The sequence below is a fragment of the Jaculus jaculus genome, chromosome 10 (assembly GCF_020740685.1).
Source record: "Jaculus jaculus isolate mJacJac1 chromosome 10, mJacJac1.mat.Y.cur, whole genome shotgun sequence".
Classification (NCBI taxonomy): domain Eukaryota; kingdom Metazoa; phylum Chordata; class Mammalia; order Rodentia; family Dipodidae; genus Jaculus; species Jaculus jaculus.
Window position 1 is genome coordinate 27,271,708 of NC_059111.1, and position 26,778 is coordinate 27,298,485.

At 41.1% G+C, this 26,778-nt stretch overlaps 1 protein-coding gene and 1 pseudogene across 5 annotated transcripts in view; both read right to left on the reverse strand.

The window, feature by feature from the left end:
• LOC101611988 (zinc finger protein 883-like) overlaps positions 1–25,923 on the reverse strand; it is a 48,925-nt gene extending 23,002 nt beyond the window's left edge. For 3 of the 5 annotated variants that reach the window (XM_045160285.1, XM_045160281.1, XR_006639306.1), the window contains exons 1-2: positions 25,838–25,923; positions 18,310–18,463 (exon numbers count right to left, since the gene is read on the reverse strand). In XM_045160285.1, the coding sequence (XP_045016220.1) occupies positions 18,310–18,324 (15 nt within the window). In that variant the 5' untranslated portion in view covers positions 18,325–18,463; positions 25,838–25,923. Of the gene's footprint in view, positions 1–862; positions 892–18,309; positions 18,464–25,837 lie in introns of those variants that run through there. The other 2 variants (XM_045160284.1, XM_045160283.1) reach the window with 2 other exon arrangements.
• Positions 19,049–25,737, reverse strand: LOC123464068 (annotated as a pseudogene).
• Positions 25,924–26,778: the final 855 nt, after the last annotated feature.

The window sequence follows — 26,778 nt, forward strand, 5'->3', positions numbered from 1 at the left end:
CCAGACAGCAGCAGATATTACACCCCTAGGGCTTATGACTGCCCCTGTTGTAGGTTTTAAGTATCAGGGATGTATTCCCTCCTATGGAGCAGGCCTACAGTCAAATTATAGGGCGGTTGGTTTCCACCATAACAGATGTGCCACTATTGCATCCATTGGCTCATTTGGCCTAGCTGGCCAAACATAAGGTTTGCAGCATCCACTGTTGGGTATCTTCACTGGTGATTTCTCTTTCTCCCATTGAACTGCATGCAGAATGTCTTCTTCCAGCCTTCTGTCAGCTGGTCTACATGGAGGAGGTTATCAGCTCAGTTCCAGTAGGATTTCTCAGTGACCTTGCAGCCCAAGTATGTGGAGTCTTTAGCAATAGGGTCTTACCATCTATTACTGGTGGGAAACCAAGGGCCTTAGCAATGGCCTGTAATGTTTTGGGGGCATCAGGGACCTCCCTAGTCAATAACTCACTGGAAGGTATCCCATCCCTGGCACTAAAAAATTTTCTAGTAACAATCTATGGCTCCTGAGTATGTTCCATTGTCCACAAAAGTAGGTTTCCATATGAGTTATTTATATCCTCTTATATTTTAATTAGCCCTCCCTCCAACTTTCCTTTACTTAATCTCTTCCGCTAACCTTACTTAGGACTTTTCACCCCCATTAATCTTTTCTTCAACTTAAATATATACAATACCATCCTATTAAGTCCCCACCCCCCTTTTCTATTCCCTTTATATCTCCTTCCTAGCTTATTGGCCTATGCTACTGAGTTTTCTTCCTACTCACACATAAGTCTAGTCATTTATAGCTAGGAACCACATATAAGAGAGGACATGTGATATTTGGCTTTCTTGGTCTGGGTTACCTCACTTAGTAATGCTTTCCAGATCCATCCATTTTCCTGCAAATTTCATAACTTCATTTTTCTTTACACTGAGTAGAACTCCATTGTGTAAATGTGCCACATCTTCATTATCCACTCATCAGTTGAGGAACACTGAGGCTGTTTCCATTTCCTAGCTATTGTGAATAAAACAGCAATAAACATGATTTAAGTTAAGATACAAGCAAGTATCTCTAAGGAAGTGAGATGAGTTCTTAGGATATATGCCTAAGAGTCCTATAGATGGGTCATATGGTAATCTATTTTTAGCTGTCTTAGAAACCTCCACATTGATTTCCACAATGGCTGGACCAGACTGTATTCCCACCAACAGTGTAGAAGGGTTCCTCTTCTTCCACATCCTTGCCAGCATTTATTGTCATTTGTTTTCATGAAGGAAGCCAATCTGACAGGAATGAGCAGAATCTCAACGTAGTTTTCATCTGCATTTCCCTGATGACTAGGGATGTAGAACATTTTTTCAGATGCTTACATGCCATCTGTGTTTCTTCTTTTGAGAACTCTCTATTTAGTTCCATAGCCCATCTTTTAGTTGGGCTGTTTGAATTCATATGCTTTAATTTTTTTAGTTCTTTCTTCTAGATATTAATCCACTATCAGACATATAGCTGGCAATGATTCTCTCCCATTCTGTAGTTGCCTCTTTGCTCTATTCATATTGCCATACAAAATATTTGTAACTTCATGAGGTCACAGTGGTTGATCTGTGGTTTTATTGCCTGAGCAAATGGGGTTATATCCAGAAAGTTTGCCAAGACCAATATGTTGAAGGGTTTCCCCTGCTTTTTCCACTAACAGTTTCAGAGTTTCTGGTCTGGTATTAATGTCTTTGATCCACTTAGACTTAATCACTGTGCATGGAGAAAGATAAGGATCTATTATTATCCTTCTCTGGATACATAGAGTTTTCCCAGCACCATTTACTGAAGAGGCTGTCTTTTCCCCAATGAGTAATTTTGGCATTTTTATTGAGTATCAGGTGGCCATAGCTATCCGGACATACATCTGAGTCCTCTATACTGTTCCATTCATCTACATGTCTCTTTTTGTGCCAGTACCATGGTGTTTTTCTTACTATGGATCTGTAGTATGGGTTGAAATCAGGTATATTGATACCTCCAGCTTTATTTTTGCTGCTCAAAATTATTTTAGATATTCAAGGTTTTTTGTGATTCCAAAAGAATTTTGGGATTGTATTTTCTATTTCCGTGAAGAATGTCATTGGAATTTTGATAGGGATTGCACTGAATGTGTAGATTGCTTTTGGTAAGACTACCATTTTCACAACACTGATTTTTCCAATCCAAGAACAAGGGATGCCTTTCCATTACCTACTACCTTCTACAATTTCTCACTTGAGTGTTTTAAAGTTTTCATTGCAGAGATCCTTCACTTCCTTGGTTGGGTATATTCCAAGGTACTTTATTCTTTTTGATGAAAGTGTCAATGGGAATGGTTCTCTAATTTCATCCTCTATGTGTTTGTTGGTAGTATATAGGAAGGGTACTGACTTATGTGTGTTTATTTTGTATCCTGCTACATGGCTATAGGGGTCCATCACCTCTAACAGTTTACTGATAGAGTGTTCAGAGTTCTTTATGTATAGAATCATGTCATCTGCAAATAATGATAACTTGATCTCTTCCTTTCCAATCTGTATCCATTTTATGTGCATCTCTTGCCTTATTGCTATGGCTAAAACTTCCATTACTATGTTAAATAAAAGTGGGGACAGTGGATACACTTGTCTTGTTCCTGATTTTAGTGGAAAAGCTTCCAGTTTTTCCCCATCTAGTAATATGTTGGCTGTAGGCTTGTCATAAATAGCCTTTATTATACTGAGATATATTCCTTCTATTCCCAGTCTCTGTAGGACTTTTATCATGAGGGGATGTTGGATTTTGTCAAATGCTTTTTCTGCATCTAATGATATGATCATGTGATTTTTGTTCTTCAGCCCATTTATATAATGTATTACATTTATCGATTTGCATATGTTGAACCATCCCTGCATCTCTGGGAAAAAGTCTACTTAGTCAGGATGAATGATCTTTCTGATATATTCTTGTGTTCTGTTTGCCAATATTTTGTTGAGAATTTTTGCATCTATGTTCATGAGGGAGATTGGTTTGTAATTTTCTTTTTTTGTTCTATCTTTGCCTGGTTTTGGTATCAGGGTGATGCTGGCTTCGTAGAAGGAGTTTTGTAAGATTCCTTCTTTTTCTATATTATGGAAAAGCTTAAGAAGCAATGGTGTTAATTCTTCCCTGAAGGTCTGGTAAAATTCATCACTGAATCCATCTGGGCCTGGACTTTTTTGAGTTGGGAGATTTTTGATAATTGCTTAGATCTCCATACTTGTTATAGGTCTAGTTAAGTGATTAATCTCATTTTGGTTTAATTTAGGTAAGTCATATAAATAAAGGAAATAATCCATTTCTTTCCGATTTTCATACTTAGTGGAGTATGTTTTTATAGTATGTCCCTATAATTTTTTGAATTTCTCTGGTATTTGTTGTTATGCTGCCTTTTTCATCTAATTTTATTAATTTGTGTCTCTTCTCTCTTCCTTTTGGTCAGATGTGCTAAGGGTTTACAATCTTGTTTATCCTTTCAAAGAACCAACTCTTGGCTGGAGAGATGGCTTAGTAGTTAAGCACTTTCCTGTGAAGTCTAAGGACCCCAGTTTCAGGCTCGATTCCCCAGCTCACACATTAGCCAGATGCACAAGGGGGCGCACATATCTGGAGCTCATTTGCAGCATCTGGAGACCCTGGCACACCCATTCTCTCTCTCTCTGTCTCTCTCTCTCTCTCTCTCTTCCTCTTTCTCTGTCTGTCGCTTTCAAATAAATAAATAAATACATAACATTTTTTTTAAAAATCTAAGAGGATATAAATAAGTCATATGGAAACCTACTTAAAAAAAAAACTGGGCTGGGACTTCCGGTTAAGATGGCGGCGTAGGTACCACGCCAAAGCAGCCTGGGGGGGGAAAGACCAAAAAAAAAAACTCAGCAAAATACACACTTTTACTAAAAAGTGAGGTGTATAGGAAATTGAGGCGGCAGCGGAGAAGTGGAAGAGTTATAGAGCATCCAGAGCCTGCACAGGTGGGAACAGCGGCTCCGGGGCGGCTCGGCTACCCGCCGCAGCCGCGGAGCGGCAGAAAACCGCCGGACTCTCAGCTCGAGCCGCAGGACAAGCCAGGTGCGGGATTTTCCCCTCACACCGCGCTCTCCACAACTCGGGAAACGTGAGGGGAGAGCGGCAGCGAGCAACGGAGGGGGGAGCAGACCGCGAGGTAAAAGCACACGTGGAGAAGCGATACAACCAGAGCAGCCGCGGCTCCCTCCCCTCCCCCGCCGCCTGAACCCAGCTCCAGCGAACACAGCAGCGGCCCGGGACCCGGCCACGCCAACTTGGGCTGACGACGGGACCCAAGCAGGAGCAGAATTCAGCAGCAACTTCAGCGGCTCCAGCACCAGTACCAGTGGCCCCAGCAGCAGCGGACCCAGGAGCGGCAGCGGTGGCAGATCCCGCAGCAGCGGCTTCGGGGTGAGCAGCAGCAGTGGACACGGCAACGGCAGCTTCAGCAGCGGTGGGGGCTCCGGGGGTGGCAGCTACAACAGCTGCAGAGGCGGCAGCAGCGGCTCAGTTTGCCCCGTAGGAAAAGCAAGTGCCCAGCTCCAGAAATCAGAACAGCAGCCCGACGACCCAGGCAGCAACTTGACTGAGACCACAATCACCCAAGGTAACTGGGATTGCACCAGGGAAGGGACTCACTTGGTCACAAGCTGACTTGGATACCTCAACAGACCAGAAATCTAAACCTCTTTGTTGATAGAGGATCTGGTCATTATAATAACTACTCTTGCATACATACTCGGGGCTGTTTTTGATGGAATGGGTACAGTGTTTAGTTAAATTTTAGAATCTACCAGTATATTATTCCACTCAGCCTGCTTGAATACTCCTATAGCAGGGAAACTCAACCCCTAAGAACATCTTTGTAGATACTCTGAGAGTCTTAAGAGCCACTCCTAATACCTTAAGGTCCTACCCTGAAAATATATTACATCAAATCAATTGATACAGCTAAGAATACACAGCTAGCTAGAAAATCCAAGCATTAACTTAATCCAAGATGCAAAAATATATACATTATAACACAAGAAACACTAAAAAGCAAGACGATATAAATCCACCTAAAAGTATTAATGCATCAGAAATGTCCTCCAGTGAGAAAGAGTTAGAGGAAATGCCTGAGAAAGAGTTCAAAAGAATAATTATAAATATGTTCAAAGAGGTCAAAGAACACATGAAAACAATCAAAGAAGAAATCAAAGAGGAAATCAAAGAGGAATTCAAAGGAATCAAAGAAGAGGCAGGACACCAATTTAATGAAATAAAGAAGGCAATACAAGACATAAATAGAGAAATAGAAATAATAAAGAAAAACCAGTCAGAATTACTAGCAATGAAGAACACAGTTAATGAAATAAAAAACTCTGTAGAAAATCTCACCAGTAGGATGGATGAGGGAGAGGACAGAATATCTAAGCTAGAAGATCAGGTGGCAGACCTAATGCAGTCCAACAAAGAGAAAGACAAACTTATAGAAAAGTATGAGTGGGAATTTCAAGATATTCGGGACACTATGAAAAGATCCAATATAAGAATTCAGGGCATAGTAGAAGGAGAAGAATTCCACTCCAGAGGCATAGTAGGCATCTTCAACAAAATCATAGAGGAAAATTTTCCCCAAATTGGGAAAGAGGTGCCAATACAGATACAGGAAGCCTTTAGAACCCCAGCCAGACAAAACCCAGAAAGAAACTCTCCTCGCCACATTATACTCAAACTTGCAAACACACAAACCAAAGAAAAAATATTGAAAGCAGTTAGAGAGAAAAATCAAGTTACCTACAAAAGCAAGCCCATCAGGATTACAGCAGATTATTCAACACAAACTTTTAAAGCCAGAAGGGCCTGGAGTGATATATTCCAAGTTCTGAAAGATAACAACTGTCAACCAAGGTTACTTTATCCTGCAAAGTTATCCATCCAAATAGATGGAGAAATAAAGACATTCCATGACAAAAGCAGGTTAAAGGAATATCTGAAGACAAAACCAGCTCTACAGAAAATACTTGATAGAATCCTCCATGCTGAACAAAAGGAAAAGCACACATATAAGGAACCTAGAAAAAACCAGCCATACTCAAATACCAGTTAACAGAAGAGAGCACAGGTAGAACAAGTAACACACACACACACACACACAAATGGCAAACATAAATACACACCTTTCAATAATATCTCTTAATATCAACGGTCTCAATGCCCCAACGAAAAGACATAGATTTGCAGACTGGGTTAAAAAGCAGGATCCTACAATTTGTTGTCTTCAAGAAACTCACCTTTCTACAAAGGATAGACATTATCTTAGGGTGAAAGGTTGGAAGACGGTGTTTCAAGCAAATGGGCCTAGAAAACAAGCAGGGGTTGCTATCCTAATATCAGACAGGGTGGACTTTAGTCCGAAGTTAGTCAAAAAAGATAAGGAAGGTCACTTTATATTGATTAAGGGCACACTACAACAGGAGGACATTACAATCCTAAACATATATGCACCTAACATAGGGGCTCCCAAATTCGTCAAACAAACACTATTAGAACTAAGGTCACAGATAACACCAAACACGGTGGTGGTGGGTGACTTTAACACCCCACTCTCATCAATTGACAGGTCATCCAGGGAAAGAATAAACAGAGAGGCATCTGGACTAAATGAGGTCATAGAAGGAATGGACCTAACAGATATATACAGGACATTTCATCCAAAGGCTGCAGAATATACATTCTTTTCAGCAGCACATGGAACATTCTCTAAAATAGACCATATATTAGGACACAAAGCAAATCTTAACAAATTCAGGAAAATTGAAATAATTCCTTGCATTCTATCTGACCACAATGGAATTAAACTACAAATCAGTAGCAAGAAAGGCTATAGAGCATACACAAAATCATGGAAACTAAACAATACACTACTAAATGATGAGTGGGTCAATGAAGAAATCAAAAAGGAAATCAAAAAATTTATAGAGTCAAATGATAATGAGAACACAACATACCAAAATCTCTGGGACACAATGAAGGCAGTTCTAAGAGGTAAATTTATAGCCTTAAGTGCCTATATTAAGAAATTAGAAAGGTCGCAAGTAAACGACCTAATGCTTCGCCTTAAAGCCTTGGAAAAAGAAGAACAAGGCAAACCAAAAAGTAGTAGACGGGAAGAAATAATAAAGATTAGGGCAGAAATTAATGAAATAGAAACAAAAAGAACAATCCAAAGAATTAATGAAACAAAGAGTTGGTTCTTTGAAAGGATAAACAAGATTGATAAACCCTTAGCAAATCTGACCAAAAGAAAGAGAGAAGAGACACAAATTAATAAAATCAGAGATGAACAAGGTAACATCACAACAGATTCCAGAGAAATTCAAAAAATTATAGGGACATACTATAAAAGCATATACTCCACAAAGTATGAAAATCTGAAAGAAATGGATGATTTCCTTGATCTATATGACCTACCTAAATTAAATCAAAATGAGATTAATCACTTAAATAGACCTATAACAAACATGGAGATCCGAGCAGTTATCAATAATCTCCCAACTAAAAAAAGCCCAGGCCCGGATGGATTCAGTGATGAATTTTACCAGACTTTTAAGGAAGAGCTAACACCATTGCTTCTTAAGCTTTTCCAGGAAATAGAAAAAGAAGGAATCCTACCAAACTCCTTCTATGAGGCCAGCATCACCCTGATACCAAAACCAGGCAAAGATAGAACAAAAAAAGAAAATTACAGACCAATCTCCCTCATGAACATAGATGCAAAAATTCTCAACAAAATATTGGCAAACAGAATACAAGAGTATATCAAAAAGATCATTCACCCTGACCAAGTAGGCTTTATCCCAGAGATGCAGGGATGGTTCAACATACGCAAATCTATAAATGTAATACATTACATAAATGGGTTGAAGGACAAAAATCACATGATCATCTCATTAGATGCAGAGAAAGCATTTGACAAAATCCAACATCCCTTCATGATAAAAGTCCTACAGAGACTGGGAATAGAAGGAACATATCTCAATATAATAAAGGCTATTTATGACAAGCCTACAGCCAACATATTACTAAATGGGGAAAAACTGGAAGCTTTTCCACTAAAATCAGGAAAAAGACAAGGGTGTCCACTGTCTCCACTTCTATTTAATATAGTTTTGGAAGTCTTAGCCATAGCAATAAGGCAAGAGACACACATAAAAGGGATACAAATTGGAAAGGAAGAAATCAAGTTATCATTATTTGCAGATGACATGATTCTATACATAAAGGACCCTAAAGACTCTACTAGCAAGCTGTTAGAGCTGATCAAAACCTACAGCAATGTAGCAGGATACAAAATAAATACACAGAAATCAGTAGCCTTCGTATATGCTAACAACAAACACACAGAGGATGAAATCAGAGAATCACTCCCATTCACAATTGCATCAAAAAAAATAAAATACCTTGGAATAAACCTAACTAAGGAAGTAAAGAATCTATACAATGAGAACTTTAAGACACTCAAGCGAGAAATTGCAGAAAACACTAGAAAGTGGAGAAACATCCCTTGTTCCTGGCTTGGAAGAATCAATATCGTGAAAATGGCAATCTTACCTAAAGCAATCTACACATTTAATGCAATCCCTATCAAAATTCCAAAGGCTTTCTTCATGGAAATAGAAAAAACAATCCAAAAATTCATTTGGAATCATAAAAAACCTCGAATATCTAAAATAATACTGAGCAACAAAAAAGAGGCTGGTGGTATCACCATACCTGATTTTAACCTATACTACAGAGCCATAGTAACAAAAACAGCATGGTACTGGCACAAAAACAGACATGTAGATCAGTGGAACAGAATAGAGGACCCAGATGTAAGCCCAAGTAGCTATAGCCACCTGATATTCGATAAAAATGCCAAAAATACTCATTGGAGAAGAGACAGCCTCTTCAGCAAATGGTGTTTTGAAAACTGGATAAATATCTGCAGAAGGATGAAAATAGATTCTTCTCTCTCGCCATGCACAAGAATTAAGTCCAAATGGATTAAAGACCTTAACATCAGACCGGAAACTTTGAAACTGCTAGAGGAAAAAGTAGGGGAAACCCTTCAACATATTGGTCTTGGCAAAGACTTTCTGAATACAACCCCAATTGCTCAGGCAATAAAACCACAGATTAACCACTGGGACCTAATGAAATTACAAAGATTTTGCACCGCAAAGGACACAGTGAAAAAAGCAAAGAGGCAACCTACAGAATGGGAAAAAATCTTCGCCAGCTATATATCTGATAGAGGATTAATATCTAGGATATACAAAGAACTCAAAAAGTTAACTAATAAGGAATCAAACAGGCCAATCAAAAAATGGGCTAAGGAGCTAAATAGAGAGTTCTCAAAGGAAGAAATACGAATGGCATATAAGCACCTAAAAAAATGTTCTACGTCACTAGTCATCAGGGAAATGCAGATTAAAACTACATTGAGATTCCATCTCACTCCTGTCAGATTGGCCACCATCATGAAAACAAATGATCATAAATGTTGGCGGGGATGTGGAAAAAAAGGAACCCTTCTGCACTGCTGGTGGGAATGCAATCTGGTCCAGCCATTGTGGAAAACAGTGTGGAGGTTCCTAAAGCAGCTAGAGATTGATCTACCATATGACCCAGCTATAGCACTCCTAGGCATATATCCAAAGGACTCATCTCATTTCCTTAGAAGTACATGCTCAACCATGTTTATTGCTGCTCAATTTATAATAGCTGGGAAATGGAACCAGCCTAGATGTCCCTCAACAGATGAGTGGATAATGAAGATGTGGTACATTTATACAATGGAGTTCTACTCAGCGGTAAAGAAAAATGAAGTTATGAAATTTGCAGAAAAATGGATGGACCTGGAAAGTATTATACTAAGTCAGGTAACCCAGGCCCAGAAAGCCAAGCGCCACATGTTCTCCCTCATATGGGGATCCTAGCTACAGATGACTGGGCTTCTGTGTGAGAATGAAAATACTTAGTAGCAGAGGCCAGTAAGTTGAAAAGGAGACATAAAGGGTGGAGAAAGGAAGGGAGGAGGATACTTAATAGGTTGATATTGTATATATGTAATTACAATGATTGTAATGGGGAGGTAATATGATTGAGAATGGAATTTCAAACGGGAAAGTGTGGGGGTGGGGAGGGAGGGAATTACCATGGGATATATTTTATAATCATGGAAAATGTTAATAAAAATTAAAAAAAACTGGGCTGGAGAGATGGCTTAGTGGTTAAACACTTGCCTGTGAAGCCTAAGGACCCTGGTTCAAGGCTCGGTTCCCCAAGACCCACGTTAGCCAGATGCACAAGGGGCCACACGCATCTGGAGTTCCTTTGCAGTGGCTGGAGACCCTGGCACACCCATTCTCTCTCCCTCTCGCTGTCTCTCTCTCTGTCTGTCGCTCTCAAAAATAAATAAACAAAAAATTTATTTAAAAAAAAGAGCTAACTCTTTGTTTCATTGGTTCTTTGTATTGTTTATTTTGGTTTTATTTCATTAATTTCTGCCATAATCTTTATTATTTCTTCCTGCCTACTGATTTTCTGTTTGCCTTGTTCTTCTTTTTCCAAGGCTTTAAGGTGAAGCATTAGGTCCTTTACTTGAGACCTTTGTAATTTCTTCATATAGGCACTTAAAGCTATAAATTTCCTTCTTAGGACTGCCTTCATTGTGTCCCAAAGGTTTTGGTATGTTGTGTTCTCATTATCATTTGACTCCATGTATTTTCTGATTACCTTACTGATTTCTTCATTGACCCATTCATCATTTAGTAGTGTATTGTTTAGTTTCCATGATTTTGTGTATGCTCTATAGCTTTTCTTGTTATGGATTTGTAGTTTGATACCATTGTGATCAAGTAGAGTGCAAGGAATTATTTCAATTTTCCTCTATTTCCTAAGATTTGTTTTGTGTCCTAATATATGGCCTATTTAGAGGATGTTCCATGTGCTTCTGAAAAGAATGTATATTCTGCAGCATTTGGACAAAATGTCCTGTAGATATCTGTTAGGTCCATTTCTCCCATGACCTCATTTAATCCAGACGCATCTGTTTATTTTTTCTGGGATGACCTGTCAATTCATGAGAGTGGGGTGTTGAAGTCATCCACTACAACTGTGTTTGGTGTGACCTTAATTCTAACAGCATTTGTTTGATGAAGTTGGGAGCCCCCGTGTTAGGTGCATATATGTTTAGAATTGTAATGTCCTCCTGTTGGAGTATTCCTTTAATCAATATAAAGTGACCTTCCTTATCTTTCCTAATCAATGTTGGACTGAAGTCTACCTTGTCAGATATTAGGAAAGCAAGCCCTGCTTGATTTTTAGGCCCATTTGCTTGAAACACTGTTATCCCACCTTTAACCCTAAGACAATGTCCATCCTCTGTAGAAAGGTGAGTTTCTTGGAGGCAACAAGTTGAAGTATCCTCCTTTTTAACGTAGTCTGCTAACCTATGTCTTTTGGTTGGGATATTGAGACCACTGATATTAAGAGTTATTATTTAGGGCTGGAGAGATGGCTTAGTGGTTAAGTGCTTGCTTGAGAAGCCTAAGAACCCTGGTTTGAGGCTCCATTCCCCAGGACCCACATTAGCCAGATGCACAAGGGGGCATATGCGTCTGGATTTCGTTTGCAGCAGCTGGAAGCCCTGGTGTGCCCATTCTCTATGTGCCTCTTTCTCTGTCTGTCTGTCGTTCTCAAATAAGTAAATAAAATTGTTTTTAAAAGAGCTATTAATTTTGCCATTTTTATTGTTTTGTCATTCTCATGCTTTTTCCTTTCCTTTTTTGTATTAACTAGCATTTGAGTATGGTTTGTTTTTTCCAGGTTCCTTATATGTGTGTTTTTCTTTCTCTTCAGCATAGAGGATTCTTTCAAGTATTTTCTGTAGAGCTGGTTTTGTCTTCAAATATTCCTTTAGCCTACTTTTGTTGTGGAATGTCTTTATTTCTCTGTCTATCTGAATGGATAGCTTTGCAGGATAAAGTAAACTTGGTTGACAGTTGTTATCTTTCAGAAGTTGGAATACATCATTCCAAGTCCTATTGACTTTTAAAGTTTGTGTTGAGTAATGTTATGTGCTTGCCTTTGTATGTGACTTGATTTTGCTGTCTAACTGCTTTCAATATATATTGGTAGTTCAATTATAATATGATGAGGAGAGGTTCTTTCCAGGTTTTGTCTGTTGGGTGTTGTAATGGCTTCCTATATCTGCATTGGTATCTCTTTCCCAATTTGGGGGAAGTTTTCTTCTATGATTTTGTTGCAAATGCCTACTATGCTTTTGGAGTGAAATTCTTCTCCTACTTTCCTATCAGTTTGTCTGTCTCTTTATTGTACTGTATTAGATTTGCCACCTGGTCTTCTAGTTTAGATATTCTGTCCTCTCCTTCATCCATTCTACTGGTGAGATTCTCTATAGAGTTTTTCATTTCATTGACTAGTGTTCTTCACTGCTCTTAATTCTGACTGGTTTTTCTTTATTATTTCTATTTCCTTATTTATGTCTTACATTGATCTCCTTATTTCATTAAATTGGTTTCCTGTGTCTTCTTTCATTTCTTTGATTTCCTCAAACATATTTATAATCATTCTTTTGAAATCTTTTTCAGGCATTTCCTTTAAATCAGTCTCACTAGAGGTCATTTCTGATGATTTAATACTTTTTGGTAGATTTATACTGTCTTGATTTTTGTGTTTCTTGTGTTATACTGTACATATTTTTGCATCTTTGATTAATTTAATGCTTGGATTTTCTAATTATTTACAGTATTATTCGATGTATCAATCAATTTGATGTTATATATCTTCAAAGTAGGAGATTAAGGTGGTAGGTGTGGCTCTTAAGCCTCTCAGAGTAGCTACAAAAATGCACCTAGATGTTGGGTTTGCCTGCTATGAGAGTATTCAAGTAGGCTGAGTGGAATAAAATACAAGCAGATTCTAAAATTTAACTAAACACTGTACACATTCAATGAAAAACAGCACAGAGTATTTATGCAGGAGCAGGTATTATGACAACCAGATTCTCTAACAAAGTCACAGTCCATTAGGATGTGTGCTGCCCCACACCCTTAATCCTGTCATCTAGGAGACTAAGATTTCTGGTCTCTTGAGGGTTCCAAGTCAGTCTGTGACCTAGTGAGACCCTTCCCTAATGAACAACAGAAAAGGAAACAAAGCCACAATAAATCAGGAAGCAACAAATGACAAACCCAAAATATAGCTTATTTAAGAATGGCGAATCCAACCATCCATCAGATTTAACATGTAATTTATCCTGACATGGAAGGCGCAATTAGCACTTCCGATTCAAGCCTATATACCAGCCTTATTTGGTGGGTACTGACCTGGTATGATCCCAGTTAACTTTTGGGATGGCTTTTGTCTCAATTATGCTGCACTCCCACTTGGGTCCCTTTTTGCTGCACTGTGGGTTCAGCTAGGCTGGCTGGGCTGCTGGATCACTGCTCTGATCACTTGTGCTGGGTGTTGTGTAGGTGAGCTCCTTTCCCCAGGTTTCTGGTGCTTGCTGGCGCTGATAGTTGGGTAGGGGAAGCTGTGGATGGTGGCTAAAGTTCTCCCACTGGTCCTTTTCCTCAGGAGCCATTCCATTCTTTCCAGCTATCATCCCTTCATTTTTCTCGAGTTTGCAGGCAAGCCATCATGAGCGGAGAATCCCCTCACTTGGGTTTTCCTGCAGCTCAGGCTGACTCTGGTGGCTGTGGCCACATCAACCTGGTTCTCCCACTACTAGAGCCACTTTTGCCTGCTTCTGTGGTCTCTAGATGCTCTGGATCTCTCCTACTTCTCTGATTCAGTGGATAATTTCTTATACTCCTCACTTTTTAATAAAAAAGTATATTTTGCTGGGTTAATTTTTGTTTTCTTTCTCCCCTAGGCTGCTTTGGCATGGTTCCTACACTGCCATCTTAACCCAAAGTCACTTTAAAGATTCTTGCTCAAACATGTTTATTGCTGCTGTGTTCACATTAGCTAGAAATGGAACCAGCCTAGATGTCCCTCAACTGATGAGTGGACAATGAAGATGTGGTGTATTTATAGAATGGAATTCTATTCAGTGGTATAGATAAATGAAATTATGAAATTTGCAGGGAAATGGATCGATCTGGAAAGGATTATAGTTAGTGAGGTAACCAGGCCCAGAAAGACAAATGCCACATATTCTTTCATATGTGGATCCTTGCTACAAATGTTTAGATATGTATGACAATTGAGGTAAAAATTGGTTGCAGAGGCCAGTAAGCTAGAAAGGGGCTAGATGTAAGACAGGAGATGGGAGGACTTAAGGAGATGGTCTTGTTCATATGAATGTAGATAACAGATTACTTTGGTGGAATGGCCTAAGTGAGGTCAGGGGAAGAGAGTGGGTAAAGGAAGAGTGGGGAGAAAGTTAATCAAAATTTAAGAGGGTATGAATAAGCTGTATAAAAACCTACTTTTTTGGACAATGGCACACCCAGAAGCCACAGATCATTACCATGTATCAGTGCCAAGAATGAGATAACTTCCAATCAGTTGTTAGCCAGGGAAGTCCCTGATGCCCCCAAAACATTACAGGCCATTGCCAAGGCTCTTGATTGCCCACTAGAAATAATTGGTAAGACTCCACATAATTGGGCTGCAATGTCACTGAGAAATAAAGGTGGAGCTAAGCTCCTCCCTGTAGACCACCTAACAGAAATTTGTAAAAAGCTATGTTGCATGTAGCCCTATAGGTGACAGAAGTCATCAGTGGAGATAAACAACAGTGGACACTGAAAGCCTTAAGTTTGGCCCGCCAGGCCAAATGAGCCAATGGGTGCAATAATGGCAAGTCTGTTGTAGGGGAAACCAACCATTCACTAATTGAACTAAGGCCTGCTCCACTCAAGGGAATATATGCCTAGTACTGAAAACCTATGATGAGGAAAGTTATGAGTCCTAGAGGCTGGTGTCTGGCTAAATGCATATATTATGCTCACCAAACTACCCATTAAGCACTTCTCTTAAAGTCTATATCCATATATTAATGCTACTCTCAATTTTGGCTAGAGAAACTTCTCTTTTCACATGGCAGTAACATCTTGAATGACTCAAAAGTCATCACAGAGCTAAGAAGTGACAAAGGAGTGCTCATCACTGAAACATCTCTATCACACACTCCAAGGCTCAGGGTCAGAAGAGGTGTTGGAAAGATTGTAAGAGCCCAAGGTAGGGTAGGACTGCTTACAATGCAATTTTCCAGACACAAAATGGCCTAGATATCCACGACTTCACAATGCCTTGTACTACCTACACAAGATCCTCTTAACAGCAAGAAAAGGTAAAGGTAACAAAATAAAAGACTGAGGGCTGGAGAGATGGCTTAGCAGCTAAGGTGTTTGCCTGCAAAGCTAAAGGAACCCAGTTTAATTCTCCAGGACCCACATAAGCCAGATACACAAGTGAGCACATGTATCTGGCATTCATTTGCAGTGGCTTGAAGCCCTGGCGCACCCATTCTCTCTCTCATTCTCTCTCAAATATTTATTTATTTATTTATTTATTTATTTATTTACTTATTTATTTATTTATTAGTTTTTCAAGTTAGGGTCTCACTCTGGCTCAGGCTGACCTGGAATTCACTATGTAGTCTCAGGGTGGCCTCAAATTCATGGCAATCCTCCTGCCTGTGCCTCCGAGTGCTGGGATTAAAGGTGTGTGCCACCATGCCTGGCCATGAATAAAATATTTTTTTTAAAGACTGATTGAGCCAGGCAGAGGTAGGAGGATCGCTGAAAAGCTGCTTGAAAAATAAAAAATAAAAAAAGACTGATTGAGAGGAGGAGGGATATGATGGAGAGTGGATTTGTGAAGTGGAAAGTGAAGGATACAAGGAAATTATCATGGTTAATTGTCTATAATTGTGGAAGTTGTCAATAAAATTATTTTTTAAAGCCACTGTCAAGGGCTAGGAAGATGGCCCAGTGGATACAAGCACTTACAAAGCCTGACAGCACAGGTTCAATTGAGCAGTATACACATAAAACCAGATGCACAATGTAGCATATGCATCTGGAGCTTATTTGCAGTGGCAAGAGGCCCTTGTGTGCCCATACTCTCCCTCACTCTCTTCTGCTCCCTCACTAACAAAAAAATATATTTTTTTTAAAAGAGGGTCAGGAATGGTGGTGTATGCCTTTAATCCCAGCACTCAGGAAGGCCAACCTGAGACTACATGGTGAATTCCAGGTTAGCCTGAGCTAGAGCAAAACCTTATTTCAAAAAAAAAAAAAAAATTTAAGGCAAGTAACAAAAATAATAACAATAAGGAAGGAAACAGTTCAGGGCAATGTCAGTGGTGAGTAAATGGTTAAAACCCATGAGATACTGAGTTCAATCCCCAACACACATACATACACACAAAGTAAATGAAAAGGGGTCCACTGGATACTCGACTAAGTATAAGTAAGACATGGGTAGAGAAATCTGGTCAACTGCAAATGCAAGCTTTTTCTAAAGATAAGCAGTATCAACTCAGACTGGCAAAAGCCCAGAGAACTGAATGAACACACACAGTATCTTTTCCAGAGAGGCTGGTATGCTGTAAGAAAAAACTGGCTCAAGTCCTCAATAGGAGAGTCCAGATTACTGCAGCCAAGGCACCTGAGCATCTTGCCACCCTTGTCTACTTACAGGTGCCTACCGTGTTCATGCCAGGCTCCTCACTAAGGACTGGTACGTGCAGGTAGGAGGTAAGAAGGCATCAAGACCTGAATTAACTTAATGTTCAAGCCAGTAGTATAACTGGAAAAACATTGTGCTGAAACTGGTAATGCCCAAGAATATATTCAAAAAAGTTTTTTTAAAGACGGGCGTGGTGGCGCATGCCTTTAATCCCAGCACTCAGGAGGCAGAGGTAGGAGGATCGCCATGAGTTCAAGGCCACCCTGAAACTACAGAGTTAATTCCAGGTCAGCCTGGACCAGAGTGAGACCCTACCTCGCAAAAAAAAAAAAAAAAATTGGGGGGGGTTTCTCAAAGTAGGGTTTCATTCTAGCCCAGGCTGACCTGAAATTCACTATGTAAGTCTCAGGGTGGCCTCAAACTCACAACAATCCTCCTACCTCTGCCTCCTGAGTACGAGGATTAAAGGAATGTGCTACCATACCTAGCTATGTTTAATTTTGCAGAAATGAAAGTAATTTGTGGCCAGAAGAAAAATAGCAATTTATTACTGCTGTAATTTCTATTACTACTAATTGGAGTTGGAGTCTAATGGCTCTCTGTGAACATGGACAGGTTTAAATTGATGTGCAGAGAATGGAAACAAATAAAACAGTATGTACAAGAAAGTGAGATGGGCTGCAGATCACCGGGAAATGAAGCTAGAAACCTCTTCCCTGTTGACTAGCTATGAGAATGCTAGAAAGAGCTAGGCTGCATGCAGCCTTTTGGGATACAGAAGTCATAAATGGTGTTAAACAGCAATGGTCTCTGCAAGCCTTATGGCTGGCCAGTCAGGCCAAATATGGCAACTAGTAAAATAGTGGCAAGTCTTTTATGGGGGAAACTAACTGCTCTCTAACTGGACTAGAGCCCTGCTCCATGGGAGGGAAGACATGCCTGGTACTGAAAACTTAGTCAAAAGCCTATGGCTGGGGAATTCCTAAGTCCTAGGAGAGTAACGACTGCTGATGTCTGGCTAAATGCATATATCATACCCACAAAATTGCCCTCTAAGCACATTTTTTATGTTTATGTTTATGCCTGTATATTAATGTTACTCTCACTTTTGGTTAGCAAAACTTCTCTTTTCAGATGGTGATGACCACCGGGTGACTCAAAACTCACCATAGTGCTAATAAGAAGTGACCAGTAGAGTGTTCAGCACTGACATACCTCTATCACATCCCCCAAGACTCAGGGTCCATTGTAGAAAAGGTGGTGGAAAGAATGTAAGAGCCAAGGGAAGGACAGGAATGCTTAAAATGGTTTCTTCGAGACATAAAATGGCCTTGAAATTCATGACCTCAACAGTGCCTGACACTACCTACACAAGACCTTCATAATAGGAGGAAAAAAATGATGAATTGAAATTAGAAGAGAGACTAATTGGAAAGAAGAAGGGGTTCAATGGAGGGTGGATTAGGGAAGGAGAAATGGAGGTGGTGGGTGGAAACTATCATGGTTTATTGTATATATTTATGGAAGCTGTCAATAAAAAAAAGCAAAAAATTATCAACTCACCGCATATTCATTCATTTTTTTTGCTTACTTTTTCTCTTGTAAGCACAGGTGACACTGGAAATATTAGTGGGAGAAGTGAGTGGGGTAGTCAGGAGAGGACATGCATTGCTTAGCTGTATAGTTGGAGTCTCCTGCTCAAACACGATACAATGAGCTGCAAAATATAAAACAATGAGATCCCTGTAAGAATAGCTGCTTCTACAACACAGCACAACAAAGGTACTATTGATGATGTACCCACAAGTACAGCCACTATGATTAGACATAATGATGGCTTTTATGAGTTAATACATATAGATATCACCAATTAATTTAGTAATAATGAATTTGCCTTTATATTTAAAACAAATAAATATGTTTTTCCTAAAATTGTTATACAAATGCATTGGGGAATATGAGTGCTATTCTCACTGCTAGCTGAGAACTTCTACCAGGAAGACAGCAGTAGACACTGAGGAGACTCAAAACTCATCAAAGCAAAAAATCAGAGGCTGCTGAGAGCTCAACACTAAAGGAAACTTGTATCATGCCCTTCAAGGCTCATTGTGGAAGAGGGGGTAGAAAGAAAGAAAAGCTACAGGGTAGGAAGGTGTACTCTGAGCAATGCCCTGCCCGCCACCGCAACTGACTGGTAAATTCATGACTCCACAGTGAACACTAATAACCTCACTGAGGAGGGCCCTCAACAGAATGGGGGCGGGAGAGGAGGTGATAAGAGCATTATAAATATGCAATATGTTCATACAATAAAGTTCTGTTGACTGAGAACTGCGTTTGCTCGAAACCATTGCAGGAATTCTGTAGTAAACACAAGGTCAACATCACAGAAGAAAAATAAAGACTCATTATTTAACTGGGAAGACCTACTTCAAGTGCCAGAGCTCTTGAAAACTCTCCAGATATAGGCAAAATCTGCATGTCAGCTTTAGGATACTTAACACAATAATCTTGCATCAGTTTAACTTGGTTGGCCTTGTCAGGGTTGGAGTCAGAACTGAAAAGTAGAATGACCAGCTTGACAGTCTGATTTGGGATGAGACATGTCTTCTCGAAGTCCCCCGTAAACCTCACAAATATGTCAAAACATCCAAAGGGATCAGAATGGTTTTCTCTTTGGGTTGTGTTCATTCTTGGACCCAGGAAGTAGAAGGGAACAAGCTTTGTCAGGGAATCAGACAGGAAGGACAGGGAGCCAGAACCCTGGTTGATTCTGTAACCAGCTCCTGGGCATCCAGTTCCTCGTGTTCCACAAACTGGATCTTGCTGAAGGTCTGCTGCAAGTATGCATGTCTCCTCATGAGGAGGACTTTCTCTTTCCTTTTTGTTTCTTTTTTTTTTTTTAACTTTTTTACATTTTATTTATTTATTTATTTGAGAGAGAGAGAGCCAGCATGCCAGAGGGAGAGAATGGGTATGCCAGGGCCTCCAGCCACTGCAAACAAACTGCACATGAGTGCAACCCCTTGTGCATCTGGCTTACGTGGGTGCTGGGGAACTGAACCTGGATCCTTTGGCTTTGCAGAAATATGCCTCAACCACTAAGCCAACTCTCCAGCCCCCTGTGCTTCTTGCACAGGAGCAGCAGGTCCAGGATGTATTCTGCCCTGTACATGAGGTTCACACTGCAGTAGCCATACTGGATCTCCTTGAAGTAGATGATATGTCCCAGGGTCTTGGCACTGATCATCTCCATTACCTGTATGATGAGGTCATCCAAGGCTTCCCTCTGCACTGAGTCCATCCCTCTCCAGAGGGGCTGACCATAACCCAGTCAGAAATTCCCATTCCAGGATCTCCTCTCACTGGCGGGCCTGAAGCACATGAAGGAAGGGGCAATGGCCAGCTGGAGGTCTTCCTTGAGGGCCTCTGCACTGCTGTACTTGCTCATCAGGACGATTTCCTGATGGAGCTGAGTCGTGCGGGTGCATCTTGGCAATCTTGCGGCTGAGCACATAACCGCAGCTGGCACTGGTACGGGGGTGTTGTTGGGGTGCAACACAATAGCTTGGTGGATTCTATTTTTATGGAGCTCTCTAATATACCTCACTCTGCTCATAATTCTCGTTTAAAAAAATAATAAAGCTGCTACATCTCGTAGGACCAGACACGTTTCCTGGAGACACTTGCCAACATGTGGTAGCACTTTTCAAAGTACCTCCCTGCTCATGGTCACACCAGGCCCCCATGCAGAAGTGCTCATCAGGCTTAAGAGCCAGTTTCCTCATTTCTTCTGTGGTGCCCAGTCCCAACTGCCCAAGAAAGAGGACTCATTGCTACTCAAACTCCTGAGGAAACTCTCCAGATGATCTCTTTTGATGTAAACATCATCATCTGCTCTCATAAACTAATCATATTTGTCAAAGTAGTGGTCATGCATGAACTTGAGCATCATAAAAGACTTCTTCTGGGGTGGGTAGGAATCACCCACACCCCAGAGTGACACTACTGGAATTGATATGGATGTGCCTGAACCCTCACTCAAGAACTCAACTTTCCCAGGAATTGTCTTGGACCAGGTTCTGTAATCAGCCACTATGAGGGTCTGTAGGTACTTTTGAGTGGTCATGACCACCGCAAAGAGAAAGTTGCTGTCATGTGGGCTGTCCAAGGTAGCCATGCCCTGGCCCCCAGAGCTACAACCCATGCACATCATTGCCCCCGTCCCGCTTCTTGCAGGCCTGCAGCCCACAAGGCTGTGGCGATGCCTCAGGCCCACTTGCTTCAGTTCAGAGGGGTGGGACCAGTCACAAGGCCAGCACAAAGTCCAGCACAAGTCCAAGCAGCACATTGAGCTAGAACTTCTGATTATCAGCCTGGGTCACTCCTGGAAGTAATATAGTAGCCACATCTGGCATCTTAAGATTCTACTCTGACCAGGTGTGGTAGCACAAGCCTTTAATCCCAGCACTTGGGAGGCAGAGGTAGAAAGATTGCTATGAGTTCAAGGTTACCCTGAGACTACATGGTGAATTCTAGGTCAGCCTGGGCTACAGTGAGACCCTACCTCAAAAACAAACAAACAAAAAAAAGATTATACCCCAAAGATATAATTTCTGATCTACATGTCTAAGAATACTGTTAATAATTATAAAACCCAAGCATTGAAATAATTGGAGATGCAAACATTTCTACACAATTCAAGAAAAAGCAAAAAAAATCAAGACAACATAATGTCTCCAAAAATTATAAATCCAACCGTAATGGCCTCAAGTGAGACTGAATTAGTTGAAATGCCATAGAATTTAAAAGAATGATTAGAAATTATGTTCAAGGAAATCAAAGGAATCAAAAAAGTAAATAAGCTCCTAATGAAAACATAAGAAACTAACTTAATAAAATAAGGAAGTCAATGCAGGATATGAGTAAGGTAGGAGGAATACTGAAAAATACCAATATGAAATACTAGAAATGAGAAACCCAGTAAGTCAAATACAAACTTCTATGGAAAGTCTTACCAATAGAATGGATAAAGGAGAGGACAGACTATCTGAGCCTGAAGACAAGATGGAACATCTAGAACATTCCAACAAAGAGAACACAAACAAATGAGACACGAGTGAGAATTTCAAGACATTTGGGACACTATGACGAGATCAAACTTAAAAATTCAGGGGATAGAAGGAGGGGAATGTAAAGGCAAAGTATTTTCAACAAAGTCATAGAATAAAATTCCCAAAAATAGGGAGAGAAGGCAATACAGATACAGGATGCATTTTGAACACCAAACAGACAAGACCAGAAAAGAACCTCTCCTCACCATATTATGGTTAAACTGCTAAACACAGAGACCAAAGAAAATATACCAAAAGTAGTAAGAGAAAAAGCATCTAGTTGCCCATAAAGGCAAACCTATCAGGATAACAGCAGATTCCTCAACACAAGCTAAAAAGCCAAATTATCCATGGTAAAAACAAGCCATAGGGGTCTGGTAGGGGGCCACACCTTTAATCCCAGCACTTGGGAGGGAGATATAGGAGACTCATTGTGAGCTCAAGGCCAGTGTGGGAGTATAGAGTGAGCACCACGTTAGCCTGGCTACAGTGAGAACCTACCTCAGGGGTGGGGAAAAAAAAAAAAGGAAAAAGGAATACATGACTATTCTACAGAAAATACTTGAAGTAGTCCTTTGGTCTGAAGAAAAGAAAAAGCATATATATGTGATAACAGGAAAGAGTAAACCATGCTTAAATAATAGCAAAAATAAACAGGATAACTACAGATTCAAGAATGACAGGAATAATAACTCCTAACAAATTTCAATAATAACTCTTTTTTATTTATTTGAGAAAGAAAGAGAAGAGACAAAGAGAAATGAGTATAGGGACACCATGTCCTCCTACCATTGCAAACAAACTCTAGATGCATGTGCCACTCCGTGTATCTGGCTTTAGCATGGGTACTAGGGAATCAAACCTGGGCCATCAGACTTTGTAAGCAAGTTCCTTTAACCACTAAGCAATCTCTCCAGCCCAGTAGCTCCTAATATCAGTGGTTTTAATGCTCCAAGCAAAAGTCACAGACTAGAAGACTCGAATAAAAGTCAAGATCCTTCTGTTGCCTCCAAGAAACTCACCTCACCATAAAACACAGACACTACCTTAGAGTGAAAGGATAGAAAATGGTATTGCAAGTAAATGGGCCTAGGAAACAAGCAGGAGCTGCTGTTCTAATACCTGACAGGATAGAATTCAAACCAACATTAGTTAGAAGAGATAAACAAGGTCACTTTATACTGATTAAGTGAATAATCCAAGAGGATATTACAATTCTAAACATGTATGCACCAAACACAGTTGCACCTAGTTTTATTAAACAAACACTACTAGATGTAAATCACAAATAACTTCATGCACAATAGTAATGAGCAACTTCAATAACCGACTGTCAGTGACAAACCATTTAGGAAAAAAAAAAACAGAAAAACATCTGGATTAAATAGCCTCATAGAACAAATTAACCTGATAGACATCTACAAAAGAATTCATCCAGGGCTGGAGAGATGGCTTAGTGGTTAAGGTGCTTGCCTGCAAAGCCAAAGGATCCAGGTTCAATTTCCCAAGACCCACATAAGCCAGATGCACATGGTGGTGCATGCGTCTGGAGTTTGATTGCAGTGGCTGGAGGCCCTGGCACGCCCATCCTCCCTCCTCCGCCCCCCACCTCTAATAAATGAATAAAAATTTTTAAAAGATTTCATCCAAATGTTGCAAAATACACATTCTTTTCAGCAATACATGGAACATTCTCTAAAATAGGTGATGAATTAGGACACAAAGAAAATCTTAACAAACATAGAAAAATTAAAATAATTCTTTGTATTCTACCTGATCACAATGGGATAAAACTACAAATCAACAGCAAGAAAGACTACAGAACATATACAAACTCATGAAAACTAAACAGTACACTACTGAATGATGAATGACTGATTGAAGACATCAAAAAGGAAATTTAAAATTTCCTAGAATCAAATGATAATGAAAACACAACATACCAAAAGCCATGGGATACAGTGGAAATCTTTGAAGATCCTTCTAGTTTAAAAAAAAAAATCTCAGGCCCTTGCCCATCTTTCTCAGCCCACCTCACTGGATTCCTCCAGAGCACTCCCTTGTTGACAGCGTCTAGAGAGTGTAGCAGTATTGCCCAAATGTGGTTCTCTCTAGGCAATAGGGTGGGTAATTGCTTAGGTCTTGCAAAGCTGGGATCTGTACTTTCACTCTGCTTCTGCCTAGCACGAGTGAGATAGGATTCCTATTCAAGGATGCCTCCATCAAACTTTGTAAACCCTACTTTGGTCCAAAGATAATGGACCACATTCAAATCCTTCTATATCCCTGGTAGAACTGGCTGTCCATTTGTAGATTTCAGAGAGAAGCCTCCACTGCTCTGTGGAGAAGAAAAATGGGCTTGCACCACAAAAAGTCCCTCAAGTAACTCTGCATGCACCTTTCAACCCAAGGTGCTGTCACTCTTGGTTGGAGAATCTGTTTTATTTTACAGAAGGCAGAGAAAATGGAGGAGAACCAAGATCCACCAACAAGACAAAAAGACAGCTGCCTACCACAAGACATGCCACATCTACCATCTGCAGGGGCACGGGAGAAATTGCAGAGGAAGCTGTGACATGAATGCTGCTCTTATTGCTAGCCTGTCAACCAGCTCCAGGGTGATGGTAACAGACAAGTTGGTCAATCAAAACCCATCAAAGCAGAAATCCAGAGGCTACACCGAACAACACCAGGGATAGAGAGATGGCTCTGTGATTGAGGTGCACAGCCTAAATACCTGGGTTGGATACCAAGCCAGATGCACAAAGTGGCTCATGCATCTGGAGATCTGGAGTTTGTTTCTAGCAGCTGGAGACCCACGTCCTCATTTTCTCTGTATTTCTTCTCTCCTCTCCTTCTCTCTCTCTCTCTCTCTCTCTCTCTCTCTCTCTCTCTCTCTCTCTCTCTCTCTGCGTGTGTGTGTGTGTGCGCGCGCGCGTGCATGTTCGTGCGTGCGTGTGTGTGTCTCCTTGGAAGTAAAATATTTTTTAAAAGAAAAGAACTCAAGTTGGGCATGGTGGCACACACCCTTAATCCCACACTCGCATTTGGGAGGCAGAGGTAGGAGGATGGCCACGAGTTCAAGGTCACTGTGAGACTGCATAGTGAATTCCAGGTCAGCCTGGTCTGCTAGAGCCAGACCTGACCTCCTAAAAAAGAACTCAACTCTATCTGCCAACAGGGCCTGCTATGGCTCAGGGAGCATTGAGGAAGAGGGGGTGGAAAGACTGTAAGAGCCACAGGATGGGTAGGAATACACAGAGGCACAGTCCCCCACTACTCCACAGGGAAAGACAGAGGCCTTCATGACCCCTCAGTGAATACCATAACCCCCCAGGGAAACGAAAAAAATATATATATTTTTTTTAATAATATTTTATAAATATAAATTTTTTTTTTCAAAAACATGTCCCTCAGAAACAAGAAGCTAAACAAGTACAACTCCAAATGAGCAAGGCTGGGTGTGCAGTCACTACACAGTACTTCTCTATGAATTTGGGGGAACTCCATTAACATTGTTAACACCCTCTTCTTACAGAAGGGGGTGTCACAGGACCTAGGGCTCTAGTTCAGTAGTGTCAGGGATACCTGGACCACACTGGTACAAAATTCCCTAATGGGGACTGGCTTCGTTCTCTGGTCTCTTGTTAATGGCCTTCCCTCCACAAAACTGATGCCACTCAGGTAACAGGTTTCTGGGCACAGCCCCCAGGCTGGCGGCAAGACAGCGCCCCGTCCCACCGCCCCCTCCCCCGCCCCCCAGTCGCCATCTTTCACCGGCGGAGCGTCTGGAAATCCTCCCGGACCCTGGAACCACACACCCACACCCCTCCGGGCGCCCCCTCTGGTGACACTGCAGTCCTGAAGCACAGGCCATGTCGCCCACCACCCGGGGACCGCGGGCTCCGCTCCCCGAGCCCCCCAGACCCGTCACGTCCCCCTGGGCCCCGTGTCTCCATCGCAGCGCCAAGGCCCACCTGTGCTCCTGCCACGGCCACGCGGGGGATGCGCGTCCGCCGCCGGGACCCCGAGGCCTCGGCTCCCCGCCCTGCCCCGCGGCCAGCCTCGGGGTCAGCAAAGCCCTGACTCTCTGGGCCGCGAAGACCAAGAGAGGAGCAGAGGTCCGCGCAGGAGGAGACCCGCACGGCTACTTCCCCGGTCCGGCGGTGGGTGCGCCTGTGCGCGCTGGACTACATTTCCCATGAGCCTAGGCGGCAATCGGAAGGCAAGCAACGAAGGACATTTTCCCTCCAGCACCAGTCTAACCTGGACCCCGCCTAGTTACAGCGAAGTGGAATCTCTCTTCTTTATTAAATCTTGTCTTGATAACCCATGATAACTGTGGAAAGCATAGGTTTAATTTCTTCAGCTTATTTAAAGGTATTGCAAGAATCCACCTTCACTGTGTAAACATCCTGTCTATATGAAAACCCGGCTCTCTAGTTTACTTTATATTTTCCACTCAACTAGAAGTTTACCAAGTAACTTCCTTCAAACCAATTTAAAAGATATTCACGGGCTGAAGAGATGACTTAGCGGTTAAGGCTCCCGGCGAAGCCAAAGGACCCAGGTTGCCACGTAAGCCAGATGCTCAAAGTAGCGAATGTGTGTGTTTTTTTTGCCTTGGCTGGACACCCTAGCAAGCCCTTCCTCCTCCTCCTCCCCCCCCTCCTCCTCCTCTTCCCTTTCCCCTCTCTCTCTCCCTCCCTCCCTCCCTCCCTCCTTCTCTCTCTCTCTCATAAGTAAAAATAAAATATTTTTAAAAGATATTCACTAAATTTATTGGTCCCTACTAAGAAGATTGTCAATCAGCTGTAAAGTCTACTCCAATGCAAATACTAGCAAAAAATATCGGGGTCATAACATAGGACACTATATAATCTTTATGACAACTCACACTCCAGTGCCTAATAATTTT